Here is a 16,130-nt window from a genome sequence, read left to right as displayed (position 1 = left end):
AGCAACAGACAGCAAATGCTGGCTCTGCACAGAAGCTGAAGAAACAGCAGACCACCTAGTTAGCTGCTGCAAGAAAATTGCACAGACTGAGTATACATAACAACATCACAAAATAGCAGCAATGGTGCATTGGAATATCTGCAAGAAATACCAGTTGCCTGCAGGCAAGAACTGGTGGGACCAGAAAATAGATAAAGTAATAGAAAATGAAGCCAAAGTGGTCTGGGACATTAGGATTCAGACAGAGAAGCATCTACCACACAACACCCCAGACTTAACAATTGTTGATAAGAAAGACCAAAAAGTCTGGATAGTGGACATTCCAATACCTGGAGACAGCAGAATAGAAGAGAAAAAAAGGAGAAAATCACAAATAGAAAGGCCTGCAAATAGAAGTAGAATGACTATGGCAAAAGAAAGCAAAGATAGTACCAATAGTAATAGGCATCTTGGCTGCAATCCCAAAACATCTGGAGTAGCACTTGAAGACCATCAGCATTGACAGAATCACTATCAGTCAATTGCAAAAGGCAGCTTTACTTCGAACAGCTTATATCTTGGGAAGGACTCGATGGGTGGAAAAAAATGCCAAATCCAGTCTAAAATCTAGCTGACTGTGTGACCAACCAATCATCATCATCATCATCATCATCATCATCATCATCATCATCATCATGGAATGCAGAACTCCAGTGTAATGGAATAGCTGAGCCTGTAAGGTAGAAAGCTGTAGACTCAGAATCTCCTCTTCTAGAAGCCTCTGGGTCCCCTTCCCATGGCCGTACTTGGAACAGCTTACATCACCTTTAACAGCTCACATCACCTTTAATACCATCAAATAACAACATCTGCCTATCCCAGGTCCTTGGGAAGGACTCGATAGGTGGATAAGAATGCCAAATCCAGTCTAAACCTCTGGCTGATTGTGCGACCAACAACAATAATGATATACTGTGTAAGATTTGCCCCGTTCGACAGAGAAACTCCCGTGACACGGGTGGTTCACAAAAGAGGTTTACTCATGCGTAACGTAGCAGTCACAAGCAAAGCCAGGACTGGCTTGGTACATTTGCATCACTCGTTATATTCCCCACTTCCCGTGCTTTTTTCGCCCCGCGATCGCGTTACCGCTGCGGATTATCGGCCCCCCAATAATCCCCCTTAATTGTCCATGATGGCAGGTTCAGCCAGGGTCCATTGTCCTTGATTGGCAGTCCCCCCCGGCTTGGGTTGGTCCCCCCTCGTTACGTGCAAGCCCGAGGGTTCTGCGTTGCGTGGCGATCTTGTTTCGCTGCCTGCGGCCCCGTTCATTGTTGGCTCGCGCCATTATCAGTGTAGAGTTTCCTGTTTGGCTGGGCGCAGGTGGCCCATTAATTAGCGGCACTTTCAGTTCCTCTTTCCCTCAGCTAGCTATCGCTGGTGGAGTTCGCGCGGTCTGGCTGCAAGCTTCCCCGAAGCGCCGTGCCGGCCGAACCTGACATACTGAGCCTTTTTTCTCAGGGTTAAACATGACGAGTTCCTTTGTTCTCTCTTTATAGGACTCATTTGTAGTCCTCTGAATCATGGTTATTGGCCTTTTCTGAACTGCTTCTGGCTTGGCTTATTCTTTAATGTGTGTTATCTAGAACTGGATAGGATATTCAAGGTGTGGCTGATCAACAAAATAAAGAAGCACACTTACTTCCTGTGATTTGGCAATTATATTTGTGTTGATAAGAGCTAAAATTGTATTTGCCTTTTTTGCAGGCACTTTACACTGGTGGCTTGTGATCAATTACAATTCTAAGATACTTTTCACATATACTGTTACCATGCCAGATATCCCCATTCTATATCTGTGCCTTTGATTTCTTTTTCCTGAATGTAGAATTTTGCATTTACTTCATTATAATATTTTTAAGCCACTTTTCTAACTTATCAGAATTAGGTTCACGCATTCTACTGCTCCACTCTGATTGGGACAGATCCTGAAGGGAAAGTTCTTTTCTACTTTCTTCACCTTAGAATAGATAAAATGTGCTTTCAAGCCTTTCTCTCTTTAATCTTTTCTTTTTATTTTCCCCATTAGTACTAAAAGATTTAGCCATATTGTTACAGGTCAAGCCATTTCTATTCAAAAGTGTCTTAATCCCAGTTAGGTTATTTTATGCCTTTTCCCCCATCCCTCTTCTTCCTAGCATCCTGCTTGTCTATTAATTTGTCTCCTGTTCCCTCTGAATGCTGTTCATACATTTGTTTTTATTATAATAAATGGTTAATTTAGCCAATCATTTAGGTGGATATCTTAGTAGCTGCTTCTGCATACTGTGCCTGGGCTGAAACCCTAATACATATGACTCAATCAAAATTGTATGAGGATACATCATTTCATACTGCTTTATGTACCTGGAAGGATATAATCAAAACTAAGAAATATGTTGATTTCAGTGGGAATCTTAACTTAGTTGACATGCTAGGACATAGAAGCATTTAACACTGTGTGGATAAATTATCCATGTACTTGTTTTTCTGTGTTAACAATGTAACTTGTTTCATATGGGATTTGAAATCACTAGTAAATCTGAAACTAATTCATATTTTGCTAAATATTAATACAGCTGCAGGATTAGTGTCAGATGCAATTCAAACTGTGCTTGTCCTGCAGCCTTAAATGGCCAGGCTCCTCCTGTACACTCTTGAAGGACTTCTGCTCACCATAAGCTTATCAGTCATGGCAGACATTCTGCTTGAAAACTGGTGTTTCCCATCGCTTGCGCAAGCACCTGAGCTCCGCAGAGCAGGAGGTGAGCGGCGGGCAGGCGAGTGAGCAAAAACCGGCACTCCCCATCGCTCACATGAGTGAAAACCGGTGCTCCCCATCGCTCATGCGAGTGCCTGAGCTTGCTTGCCCGCCGTTCACCTCCTGCTCTGTGGAGCTCAGGCGCTCGCATGAGCGATGGGGAACACCAGTTTTTGCTCGCTCGCCCTCTGCTCACCTCCTGCTCTGCAGAGCTGCCCCGGTTATAGCCCTCGCTCAAATGAAGGCTCCACTCTCCCAGCCCTGCCGCTTGAGTGTCAGCGTATAACACGCAGCTAGGATTTCAGCCCCAAATTTTAAGGAAAAAAGTGTGTGTTATACACCGATAAATACGGTATCTGATTTTGTCTGTATTCTTATTTGGTTAAATGAGATGTTGCTAAGGTTGCTATGAATAAGCTGATTGAGGTATCACTGGGAAGAGCCCTGAAAATAGGATACATGGTAGCATTGTAGAAAGGTAAGATGACATATCTGAGTAGGTATAGTTTGCCTTGTGAAGCTTTGTCCTTAATAAAGAAAGGATCATTAGTATCCTAACCTTCTACTCTTGTTTCCTGCACTGAATGCCTTACCTTATTTATTGTTTATAGGATTGGAGAATTTCAAAAACTAATTGGTATCAGGAAGGGGTTACATAAACTTTGGCTGTTTGTCCAACAAGTTTAACAATCATCTTGATCTCCTTTATCAATGAGCACTCTCTCTACACCAAAAATTGGGCTGCATAGATGTCTTAGAGAGCTAGTAGCCTATTGTGACAGAGAAGGCCTCAAAATAAAACACCCAAAAATAAAAGTCCTGGTATTTTCCAGAAAATGGCTCAATTTCTTAACTAGTTACGTGATAATTGAAGTACTATGAGCAGATGAAATCTTTCAATACCAATTTTGATAAAATCTTAACAGCATTCAAACAGAGAGTGTGACTTGGATATTCAGTTGGATAGGGCCAAAATTTTCCTTCTACTGCATATATGCAATGGATATCAGAACTGATAACTTCAGTTATCAGAAATTTTAATCTCCTTCACAATTGGGAGATTAGTACTTTCCTTTTAAAATGACCAACTTTTAGATATATTAAGGTCGATGGTGAAATCTCTATTTGAGGCTTTACCTTATACAGTATATTTTACTAAGCCATCTGGAACATTATTACTGCTTCCTGATTTTTTCTCTTTTTTTTTAATTAATCTTTTTTTTAAAAAAAGAAAAAAGCAAAAAAAGAAAGAAAAAGAAAATAAAGAAGTCCCCAAAGTTGTACAGTTAGTGCTCAGTGTATTGTTGGTAAAAAAATTAACTTGATGTATTCTGTTTGTTATGGTTATTTTTGACAAAAAGGAAAAGGATTTTAAATATCTTTTTGAATCTCTGAGCTGAATGCCAATATCTCTACTATGTTATAATTTAACGATAAATCACCTACCAAAAAAGAAAAACACCAACAAGAAACACTACTAAAAACATTAAAGGTGAATATTTAGTATCTAATTTTAGAATTGGTCTTGCTCTTCCAAACTTCAAATTATATTATAGAACAAGCTGTCTGCCATGGCTAACAGAATGGATAAAATCCCTGAACAGTAGAATATCAATATTGGAAGGAGTTAGCCTAGCTAGTGGGCTTCACAGATATTTATGGTACAGGGACATCAAAGAGGATAAAAATTTAAAAGAATGTATTATAAAACAAAGCTTGATAAAAGTATAGAACCTTATGAGAATAATAAGTCCTGCAATTTCACTGCTAGCCTCTCTCTCAATGCTTTTCATGCTGGAGATAACTATGGTAAGAAAAGTGCAATTACACATGTAGATATGGTCCATTCAGATTCCATGAATAGACTAAAGACACAGCAAGAATTACTTGGAAAAGGCCGGAATATACCATGGCTGATATACTAACAAATTGTTGGAAGAATAAAAACTGACCTCAAAAATGAAGGAGGGCTTCTAAGAAAAATGACAAAATTTGAAATACTCATATAGAATCAGGACTACCTATTAGGCATATATATAAACTGCTACTTAGATATGATAAGGAGACAGAACAAATCAAAATGATAAAATGGATACAAAACTTTAAAGAAACAGTCACAGTACAACAATTAGAAGAACTATGGAACAAACCTATAACATTCACCCCAAGTTACAACTTAATAAGAGAAAAGTGGTATAAACTGTTTTATTGATGGAATACAACCCTGTCAATAATTGCCAAGATAGACAATCATATAGTAATAAATGCTGGAAATGCCATGATTCAGAAAAAACATTCTACCATATGTGGTGGACATGTAAAAACCTCAAAAGTACTGGAATTAATACACAGCACTATTCAGAGAATTATAGAAATCAAATTTGAATTGAAACCACTTTTTCTTTTTTTACTAGGCATAATTCCAAGATGTATCAATAAAAAATATCATAATTTACTAAGATACATGTTCACAACCGTGAGAATAAACCTAGCACACTTTTGGAAAAAATAGTTACCGATTATATCAGACCGGGCGCTTAAACTTGGAGAATATGCATTAATAGCAAAATTAACATTGTATCTTCACAACCGAAGTTTAACCAAATTTAAGCAAGAATGGCTACCATGTATGCTATATATGGCATATAGCAAGGCAAACTTAAACATTTAGAGTATGCTTTTTAAGGGAAAAAGAATTGACCTAAGAACTGAAATCAGAAATATATCAAAATGTTAAATGTTTATAAATATTGTATATCGGAATACAACACAAGGGAAGTTGGGAACTAAATATTCACCTTGCATTTTTTTTTCCTTATCCCTTTTTCAGTTATGTTAGGTTTATTAAATTATAAGCTGTAAAGTAGTATGTAAAGTAGTATGTAAAGTAGTATGTAAACACAGTATATAAATGTAGGGTCCGTAAACAAAAAGAAGACATGACTACCAGGGCATTAAAGAGCTTATAGGATAGTAAGGATGGTGCTTTCACCACTGTTGGCTTTCAGTGCATCTCAAGAGCAAAGTCCCCCAAAGAGTATGGCAGTAATGGTTGTTAGGCATTCTAATAGCATTATTTTTCTGCTATTAGGTATAATTTGTTTTGCTCGCTCACCCCATAATGCCATAGCTTTGGTGGATAAGTCCATACATCCTCCTAATCTTCCTGCTGCAGAAAGCAACATTCTCTCAGCTTCTAGTCTATTCTGCCCCTAAAGCTGAAACAACAAATTCACTGTAACACACCCATCACTGGGAGCCAATGTGAAGCCCTCTTTTTATTTAAAGCAGATCAAGATTATAGAGAACATAGGCAGTTTTTGTCAGGGTGCAGAACTATCTCTATTGATTACCGCTTTCCATTTATTGGAAGAGATCTGAAAGGTGCCTCTCTAGTTGGATTCTTTGAGTGATGTACCAAATATTTTAGAAGCCTCTTGGTTTCAGTAAATTAAACATGACACATAATGTAGTCATTCACTTGATTTGCCTTAATGCCTTACTTGGCTGCTGTTGATGCCACTGCAGCACTATATGCATTTAGTTTTCCTCAATTTATGTTGTTAAAGCAAGAGAAAGAGGAACTTGACAAAAATGGCAAGTGCAGGCACTTGCTGATCTAAATGAAGAAGAGGCCTAAAATTAGATTGCTTGGTTGATTATAACTCTACTTTCTATACACTCAAGCTAGATGTTATGAAAGTACATCTTTTCTTGCCAGCTCGGCTCAGACACTTAGTACTCACCCATGAGTGAGGCATGGGTTTTGATAATGTATATAGAGAGATTATTCCACTTCTTGCCTCTCTTGGAGATAGGAAAGGCATGGGCCTTTTAAAAACAAAGGGCAGAAGAAGCTGGGAACCAAGGCTGGGAAAAACATAGGGCTAACATCCTTCCCCACCACCCTCCAATTATAGTTCCTAGAATTTCCAGGAAAAAGTGAAGTGCAGGTAATTGAAGCAGAGGAAACATCTGTTTAAAGAAGATTCTGTTTTTTGTAAAAATAGGCAATAAGTCTAGGGAGGAATATGCATTAGCGTTTTTATTTTTCTGTGTCGTGCTAAGGCATTTGTCTTTTTGCCTGTATTTCCCTCTGCAAGGTCAGAAATTGTGTGTAACTTCAGCCTTCTATTCAGATCTCAGGTTTCTTTATATAATCAATTTATATGGCCATTCACTTTCCAGGGCAACTCTGGACAGCTAACCAGGCATTACAAACAATAGTGGAGCAAAAAAACAGGCATGCAATCTAGCTGTCAGACAAATAATATCATCTTCCGAGATGGGCACATTTAACATCCCAGCCCAAATGTCTGGGGGAAGAACCAGGTTTTTAATGCTTTCCAAAAGGCTAGCAGGATTAGGCCCAATTGTAAAATTTCCAATTCTGAGATCCAAAAGCCACAGCCACTTGGTCTTGATGGGACTGGGTTCAAACCTATTCCTCCCCAACCAGAATTCCACAGCCTCCAGACACTTGGGTCAGCACATTGATAACATCACTTGGTCAGCCCTTGGGGGAGATGTATAGTTGAGTATCATCAGGTAGTCCTCGACTTATGACCATAATTGGGCCTGGAAGTTCCATCGCTAAGCAATGCAGTTGTTAAGTGAGTTGTGCCTGATTTTACAACCTTTTTTGCTGTGGTCGTTAAGTGAATCGTTGTGGTTGTTAAGCAAATCCAGCTTCCCCCCTTGACTTTACTTGTTGGAAGCCTTTTGGGAAGGTTGCAAATGACGATTGTGTGGCCCTGGGATGCTGCTACTGTCGTAAATACATGCCAGTTGCCAAGCACCCAAATTTTGATCATGTGACCGTGGGGACATTGCGACAGACGTAAGTGTGAGAGCCAGTCATAAGTCACTTTTTTCAGCACTGTCATAACTTCGGATGGTCATAAACAAATGCTCGTAAGTTGAGGACTACCTGTACTGATAATAGTTCATCCCATACTGACAGATAACCTTACCCAACAGTTCCACATAGATGTTAAACAAAAGTGGAGAGGATGTAGAGCTCTGAGATACCCTGCAGAAAGGAGAAGAACCACCAAAACACTGTGCCTTCTACTCCCAACCCCCACAGCCAGTCTGGAAGGATACCATGGTCAGTGGATCAAAGCCTGCTGAAAGGTCAAGGAGACTAGGATGGAAGCACTCCCCGCACCTTGAACCTAGCCCTCCATTGATGTCAGCCATTCATGGTAGTCCAAACTAGGAAACCAAAGTTAAGAATACTAATACCATTTATTATTATTACTTACAAGGACTCTGTCCAGCTCAAACTCATCCCAGGTAACTGGCAGCATTGTGTCTCAGTCATCTCCATGGCACCCACATAACTGGAGCAACTCAGAGCAAATCTGAGTGACTTTATCCACCAGATGTTTAGAACAGTTCACACAGCAGCTCCATAGGGGCTCCTCTGGCTCCTCATCCAGGAGGGCATAAGTTGCCCCAAACACAGCTGTCAGCCAACATTTGGCAGACGCGTTAAGAGCACAGAAACACATTTTGCCACTCTTATTGCCAGAAGGTAAACCTTTAAAAAAGCTCTTACCTGGGCTCAGCCAGAGTAACTCTTTGTCTTTTCCAGTGGTGCTGTAAGAGTCTTTTCTGTTGACTCATCCCCCAGAGGTCATCTGAAAATCAAACGGCGCTCTAGAGTCCACAAACAGAGAGAGTTTGCAAAGGTATGATTTGATCTAGGGCCTCAGCTGCCCCCCCTCCCCTATTCCAAGTGGCAACCAAAGCCTCAGTCAGTGACCCCAAACTCCCTTTGAAACCCTTTGAGGTCCATCAGGTGCTTGGGGCGGCTGATCAAATAGGCCTTGTTTCCCAGTGGATAGGAAGTTATAATATTTTGATAAAATCTTCATGTAGTAATAAAGTTTTTAGCAGAAAACTATTTCTAGCAGACCATTATCAGCTTGTGATCTGGCTGCAGAACTGCATTTTCTTCTGTAATTTAACTAAATGGCTAATCATGGTCTTATCAGTTCTGAATTTATCTCCTTCAAGACTTGATATTTGCATTTTGGGTTTTTGAAGTTGAATTTTTTTTCCAAGTTTTCTTTACCTTTTTAATAATAAATTTTGATTTTGTTTATTTTCTATAAGATTGGTCTGTCTCCCACATGAAGAAAAAAGGGCTAAAACCTATATGTTAAATGGACAGGAGGCTGATCTACTGAAATCATTTTGCTTTTTGCATTTGTACTTTTAATCACCAGAAAGTCAGCACAGGTTGTGAGAGCATCCCTCTGACACAAGAAGGAATGGGGTGGGCACCATGTGAAGTGCCCCCTGGAGGATAGATAGTATCGGCTGGAAGTCCCAAAATTCTGGCCTAAAGCAGGAAGTGAGGCCATGGGAAGGGGACCATGAGGGCTTCTAGAAGAGGAGATTCTGAGTGTGCAGCTTTCTACCTTAGAGGCTCAGCTGTTCCATTACACTGGAGTTCTGCATGCCGTGATGGTGGTGGTGGTGGTGGTGGTTGGTCGCACAGTCAGCCAGATGTTTAGGCTGGATTTGGCATTTTTATCCACCTATCGAGTCCTTTCCAAGGACCTGGGATAGGCAGATGTTGTTTGATAGTGTTAGAGGTATCGTTGCAGGATGTAAGCTGTTCCAAGTAAAGCTGCCATTTACAATTGACTGATGGTGATTTTGTCAATGCTGATGGCCTTCAAGTGGTGCTCCAGATGTTTTGGGATTGCACCTAAAGTCCCTATAACTATTGGTATTATCTTTGCTTTCTTTTGCCATAGTTGTTCTACTTCTATTTGCAGGTCTTTATATATTGTGATTTTCTCCAGTTCTTTTTCATCTATTCTGCTGTCTCCAGACATGAGAGTTCTGTAATTAAACTTTTCATCCCTTCCTATATTTTTACCTTTTAGGGATGCGGCAGGGAAATGATGTTGGGACACAATATCGGTCTGCCATCTATACATTCACCTCAGAACAAATGGAGTCTGCCTTGAAATCTAAAAATGATTACCAAAAGGTAAGGTTAAACAAAACTTACACTTAAAGTACCTTCAGATCTCCTTACAGCATTCAGATGAGAAAAGCCATTATCAGTTTTGTAGCCATTAGCCTGTGCTTTGCTGAAAAGAGTTACGGTTTTTTGGCTCCTTCAGAACTAGCTGCCTATTTTGTTTCCCATCTCACTGTCAAGGGCAGTGCATTTATATCAGATATTCTGTTGGCTTTGCTGTACTTTTTCATGCCATCATTCATAATGAAGAGAAACTCTAACCCGGAACTGTGAATATCTTGCAGTATTGTTTGCTGCCTGTTTGAATAGCTATGGGAGACTCTTTATAAAATATGTGATGTCTGACATCACTACCTTTGAGTTTTCTTCCTGCAAGGGACAGTCAGCAAAACAGAGTATCAGCAGGGAGATTTGCTGGCTAATGATTTCACATTAGTTAAATATAAATGAAAGAAGAATGGGAGACAGTGACAGACATATAACTCTCATAATTGCAGAATTGAGTTGTTTATTCACTTGGGAACAATTTTACAGTATTTTATATTTGGATAGTCAGGAACTTAGGATATTTCCAAATCAAACTCCTATACAATTGTATAAATCAAGCCAAGTGATGCAATAAACTCTAAACCTCATGTGCTTTTAGTTTTTTGTATTTGTCCTGAGTATATTGACTATATCTGAAATAGTAGCAGTAGCAGCAGTAGCGGCATGGAAAAATGTATGCTATGCTACTATACTAATGTCCTTCCCCAAAGTCTTCTCATCATTTCCCAGTGAACTATAAATTTTATTCTAATGAATGCTTGCGTCATTATTATTCATTCCCCCTCCCAAAAGGGCTAAGGATGGTTCTAATTAATTTATATTATTTCCCCCCACCCTTCAGTTTTATGTGCAGTTTTTGAGAGATGGGTTTAAGGTTGAAAAAGTGTCTTTTTTTCCCCTTGCCCCAGAAAATCTTTCCTGTTGTATACTGAAAGGGAGGTTTAAAAAAAAATGAGGGAAGGCTTACCCTATCTGTAGTCTTACAGATTGCCAGCAACATTTTCTTAATAAGTGAAGCATATTAAGTTTGCACATTGCAAACTAGCAGCCTTGATTCTCACTTTAGCACTCACTTAGCTGAGGTTTGCTGTCAGCAACTCTCCCCCACTTCCTACTGTGCTTAGACCACAGCTCATCATGCGGCCATTGTCTGTCTGCTTTGGCCTGTCAACTTGGAGAGAGAAGTATTGCCCTGTGACTGACTATTATAGGGTCAAATGTGACCATGACAGCATGCAGGTATTGGTCCTCTAATCAGAGGTAGCTGCTCAAATTGTGAGCCTTTTTTTGGTTTTTTTTGGTCCATTCCTTTGCCTGTTTCCTTTCCTGCTTTTTCATTCTTGACATGTTAACTTTTCATAAACAAATTTTATGGGTAGGTATCTGACCCATTTAAATGAAGAGAATTAAGGTGTTTTCACAAATAGAAAAGGTTAAAGTAGTTCCAGGCATCCTAACCAGACTTTTTCCTCAGTATCTCCTTTTCTCAATATAGCTTAATGTTTTGCATTTTAATTTTTCTGATCACACGCAAGGAGTTTGTTAGAAGGTCAGATCACTGAGGATTATTCATATAATCTTTATATCATAAGTTGTGTCTGTCTAATTTAAATAACATGGAGTGCAATTCAGAAATAAGTCTTACTGAGATTGATAGAATTTTGTCTGGGGGATTGACAGTATAGAATTTAAGCTTTAGATGTTTAATTCAAGTCAAGTCATCTCTCTGTAATCTGACTGTTTTAAAATCACTCTTATGTATACTTATTCTGTAATATTCTGCAAGCAACTTCTGTAGATAGTTATTTCATTTGGTGGTGGTTGTTTGGTAGATTTGAAAGCAAAATGGTGAACTGTCAATCATTTTATAAGCTTAAATAAAATAAATTGCATGCTGGTGTTCTTCCACATTGGTGTAATTTCTTCTACCCTACATCCGGAAACAGGGGTCTCCACAGAGTATGGTTAAAAGAAGTCAAGATGCAGGCCACAATGGTGTGATCAAAGCTCCACATGTTTTTTATGTGTATTTTGTGTGCGACACACGTAAAACATGGGCGGAGCTTCATGTTCACCATCATGGCTGCAATCTTGACTTTTATGACCATATCTTTTGGACACCCCTGTCCAAAAAGCAGTAGAAAGTTGGGGCTTATTTCCTAAAGAGGCAATATATTTTCAGCAAAATGGAATGAGAATGTTGGCTTATACTTCCTTACAGGCCAATATCAGGAACTTAAACTGATCTCCAATTCTGAATCTGGGACCAAAATGTGTCAGTTTGTTGTATAGTTGCCCAATGTTGGTCAAAGAAAAGAAATGTAAGAAGTCCAGCCATTTGAGCAGAGAATCTTTTTGTTAAAAAAGTGAACCAGAGTTGGACATGTGATGCCTCTGTTCAAGAAAAACCTTCTCAGTTTGAGTACTTAGAAGATTTTGCCCTGTTTTTGCTTGTGCACAATTTGGTAGAAGCTCTCGGACAGTTTTACCTCTAATTTTGAAAACGATGGGCCTCATCTTCCATTTATGATGTGCCAGGCAGTGCCAAAAGTTATGCCTTTGGAAAACTTTGGAAAGTATGAATTTGTCACAGATCTGTTTTGGATAGTTGCTACACAGGAAGGCAGGCAACTAGCTATAGTGGGGCAAAAAAGTATTTAGTCAGCCACCAGTTGTGCAAGTTCTCCCACTTAAAAAGATGAGAGAGGCCTGTAATTTTCATCATAGGTATACCTCAACTATGAGAGACAAAATGGGGGGGAAATCCAGAAAATCACATTGTCTGATTTTTAAAGAATTTATTTGCAAATCATGGTGGAAAATAAGTATTTGGTCACCTACAAACAAGCAAGATGTCTGGCTCTCACAGACCTGTAACTACTTCTTTAAGAGGCTCCTCTGTCCTCCACTCGTTACCTGTAGTAATGGCACCTCTTTGACCTTGTTATCAGTATAAAAGACACCTGTCCACAACCTCAAACAGTCACACTCCAAACTCCACTATGGCTGAGACCAAAGAGCAGTTGAAGGACACCAGAAACAAAATTGTAGACCTGCACCAGGCTGGGAAGACTGAATCTGCAATAGGCAAGCAGCTTGGTGTGAAGAAATCAACTGTGGGAGCAATAATTAGAAAATGGAAGACATACAAGACCACTGATAATCTCCCTTGATCTGGGGCTCCACGCAAGATCTCACCCTGTGGGGTCAAAATGATCACAGGAACGGTGAGCAAAAATCCCAGAACCACACGGGGGGACCTAGTGAATGACCTGCAGAGAGCTGGGACCAAAGTAACAAAGGCTACCATCAGTAACACACTACGCTGCCAGGGACTCAAATCCTGCAATGCCAGATGTGTCCCCCTGTTTAAGCCAGTACATGTCCGGGCCCGTCTGAAGTTTGCTAGAGAGCATTTGGATGATCCAGAAGAGGATTGGGAGAATGTCAGATGGTCAGATGAAACCAAAGTAGAACGTTTTGGTCTAAACTCAACTTGTCGTGTTTGGAGGAGAGAGAATGCTGAGTTGCATCCAAAGAACACCATACCTACTGTGAAGCATGGGGGTGGAAACATCATGCTTTGGGGCTGTTTTTCTGCAAAGGGACCAGGACGACTGATCCGTATAAAGGAAAGAATGAATGGGCCCATGTATCGTGAGATTTTGAGTGAACACCTCCTTCCATCAGCAAGGGCATTGAAGATGAAATGTGGCTGGGTCTTTCAGCATGACAATGATCCCAAACACACCGCCCGGGCAACGAAGGAGTGGCTTAGTAAGAAGCATTTCAAGGTCCTGGAATGGCCTAGCCAGACTCCAGATCTCAACCCCATGGAAAACCTTTGGAGGGAGTTGAAAGTCCGTGTTGCCCAGCGACAGCCCCAAAACATCACTGCTCTAGAGGAGATCTGCATGGAGGAATGGGCCAAAATACCAGCAACAGTGTGTGAAAACCTTGTGAAGACTTACAGAAAACGTTTGACCTCTGTCATTGCCAACAAAGGATATATAACAAAGTATTGAGATGAACTTTTGATATTGACCAAATACTTATTTTCCACCATGATTTGCAAATAAATTCTTTAAAAATCAGACAATGTGATTTTCTGGATTTTTTCCCCCATTTTGTCTCTCATAGTTGAGGTATACAGTACCTATGATGAAAATTACAGGCCTCTCTCATCTTTGTAAGTGGGAGAACTTGCACAATTGGTGGCTGACTAAATACTTTTTTGCCCCACTGTATATGTTTCACTGGTGAAGGATTTTGTTTGTTGTTTCACAGGTAGTGTTTAAGTTTTAGTTATGTACAGTCTTAATCCTACTCTTCTAATTTATATCCTACTTATTTTCCTATACACCTATTAATTTATTTACAGAGTTTTTCAGTAATTTCTCATCGTTCACAAATCATACAGTAAGCCCAGCTTGCATACAGTAAGCCCAGCTGCATTTGTTTGTAACTCTATTCCTCTAACATCAGTAGAGATTTTTTTCCATTCTCTCTAAACTGTGTTTACCTTCACAGTCCCTTTACACACTGTGCAGTATCTTTTTAGCTTCCCAGCTCATGATATAGGATACTGGTCTCTCTCTCTCTCTCTCTCTCCACCGCCCCCCCGCCCCCGACTCTGCTACTCTGCTTCTCTTTGTTGATCCCATAACAATTTAGCTCTCCTTCTGGCTATCTCACACTGTTTTCTAATGGACTTGTGTCTTCTCTCTTTCTTGGACAACCTAATATGGTCTAAGCTCAAAAATGTCAGTCCTACCTCCAACATACTCCAGCACCACAATCACTTAGCCACTGAACAATCTAGCCATCAGCAATGTTGCTCTCCAGCCATCTTTCCCTTCTGTCCGAGTTCTTGTTATCAGTTTACAAGTAGGCAGGGAACATAGAGACATTCCTGTTTCCTTTAGAACAGTTGTGAATCTACAGTACAGAAAAGAAATTGCATCTTCCAAAAGCTCTCCAAAACACTAAGTAGGGGGAAAATCCTTACATTTTTCCTCTTAATTACAACTGTGCTTCTCTTTCTATATACAGTACATAGGAAGGAAGAGTTTGCATTTTCCAGTCTCTTCTATGCAAGCTTTCTAAAAGGTTCAGAGATGGCCTAATTTTGCAGTGTTCCATCAGGATTGCTGCTGTGTGTAAAAGATGCATGGCATATTGCAACAAGCAACCAACCCATAGTGGTTTATTATCTGATAGTGGACTATTGCCAAGAGAAAAATACATAGCAGGTGGATGCCAAAAAAGATACAAATTCTAAATCCAAACACATGGTTAGGATAAGCCAGGATTCAGTTGCCATAATTGGCTGTGGTTTGAGTGGTTATTATACTTACGTTAGGAAATTTCATAGACTCTATCTTTGGTTTAATGTCTTTACAGTTTGTATTCCTAATCAATTCTGCAGTGGCTTTGGTACATGATCAGGCTAATCCAACATTAAATAATCAATTTGTATGTCCATGAGTTATGTGTTACCTTCCCTATTTTTTATGTTGGTATAATTCTTTGTTTTCCCACTATTTCAGTTATTTAATTATATCTTGACTAACCATCCACCACTCCAAATTCGTCATTGCACTTCCACATGTGCAAATTGGTGTTAGGCATTAATTTACGCAACAAATAATCATTCACATTATTCAGTGGCATTTTATTACTGCAAAGAAGGGAAATACTTCTGTAATTGACTTGCCAGCTCCAAGATATGGTAATTCAGAATTATGGACAAGGCAGAACTTGGTTTATTTCATTGCCCTCTGGTGGCCCTAGCACATGTTTGCAGCATTATTAGAACAGTTCATATTTCTCTCTCTTTTTTTAAGCATGGAGAAGTTGCCTATACTCAGTATTGGTGACAATTTTAGAAAGAGAAGCTGTGTAAAAATGTTAACATTATGGGAAATAATGCAAGCCATTTTCTTTCCCTGCATTGAGCATGTTTCATTCTGTAGCAGTGATGATCTGTAAGTTTAAATACCCATATGTATCTTATTTCCCCCTATGTTCTAATATGTATTAGGAGCTAAGCCAATTCCAATTCATCTTGCATTAGAAACTTCCTGCAGAATGTAGAAATGGACAATAGCTCTTTTCAAACAGCAAAAATATATATTAAAAAAAGTGATATGTTTTTCTTTACAATTGAGAGATTAAGTAGAAAATCAAAATCCAGCTGTAGCTCAAGTCTAGGGAATGAGTCTGAAGCTAAAAAAAAAAAGAAGAGTCATTGGGAGTCAGGCACTATAAATTGAATACTTGAATATGATAGTCACA

The 16,130-nt window shown here is 39.5% G+C and overlaps 1 protein-coding gene across 2 annotated transcripts in view; it reads left to right on the top strand.

The window, feature by feature from the left end:
* The window catches only part of MSRA (methionine sulfoxide reductase A), a 252,621-nt gene that overhangs the window by 148,201 nt on the left and 88,290 nt on the right, over window positions 1-16,130 (top strand). For both annotated transcript variants that reach the window (XM_088152314.1, XM_088152313.1), the window contains one exon: window positions 9,685-9,791. In XM_088152314.1, coding sequence (XP_088008440.1) covers window positions 9,685-9,791 — 107 coding nt within the window. The remainder of the gene's footprint in view (window positions 1-9,684; window positions 9,792-16,130) is intronic.

Source organism: Python bivittatus, unplaced genomic scaffold (assembly GCF_059951505.1).
Source record: "Python bivittatus isolate LINGU-HERP-01145 unplaced genomic scaffold, Pbiv_v1 ctg000690_np1212, whole genome shotgun sequence".
Lineage (NCBI taxonomy): Eukaryota > Metazoa > Chordata > Lepidosauria > Squamata > Pythonidae > Python > Python bivittatus.
This window is presented reverse-complemented; position numbering and strand designations above follow the sequence as displayed.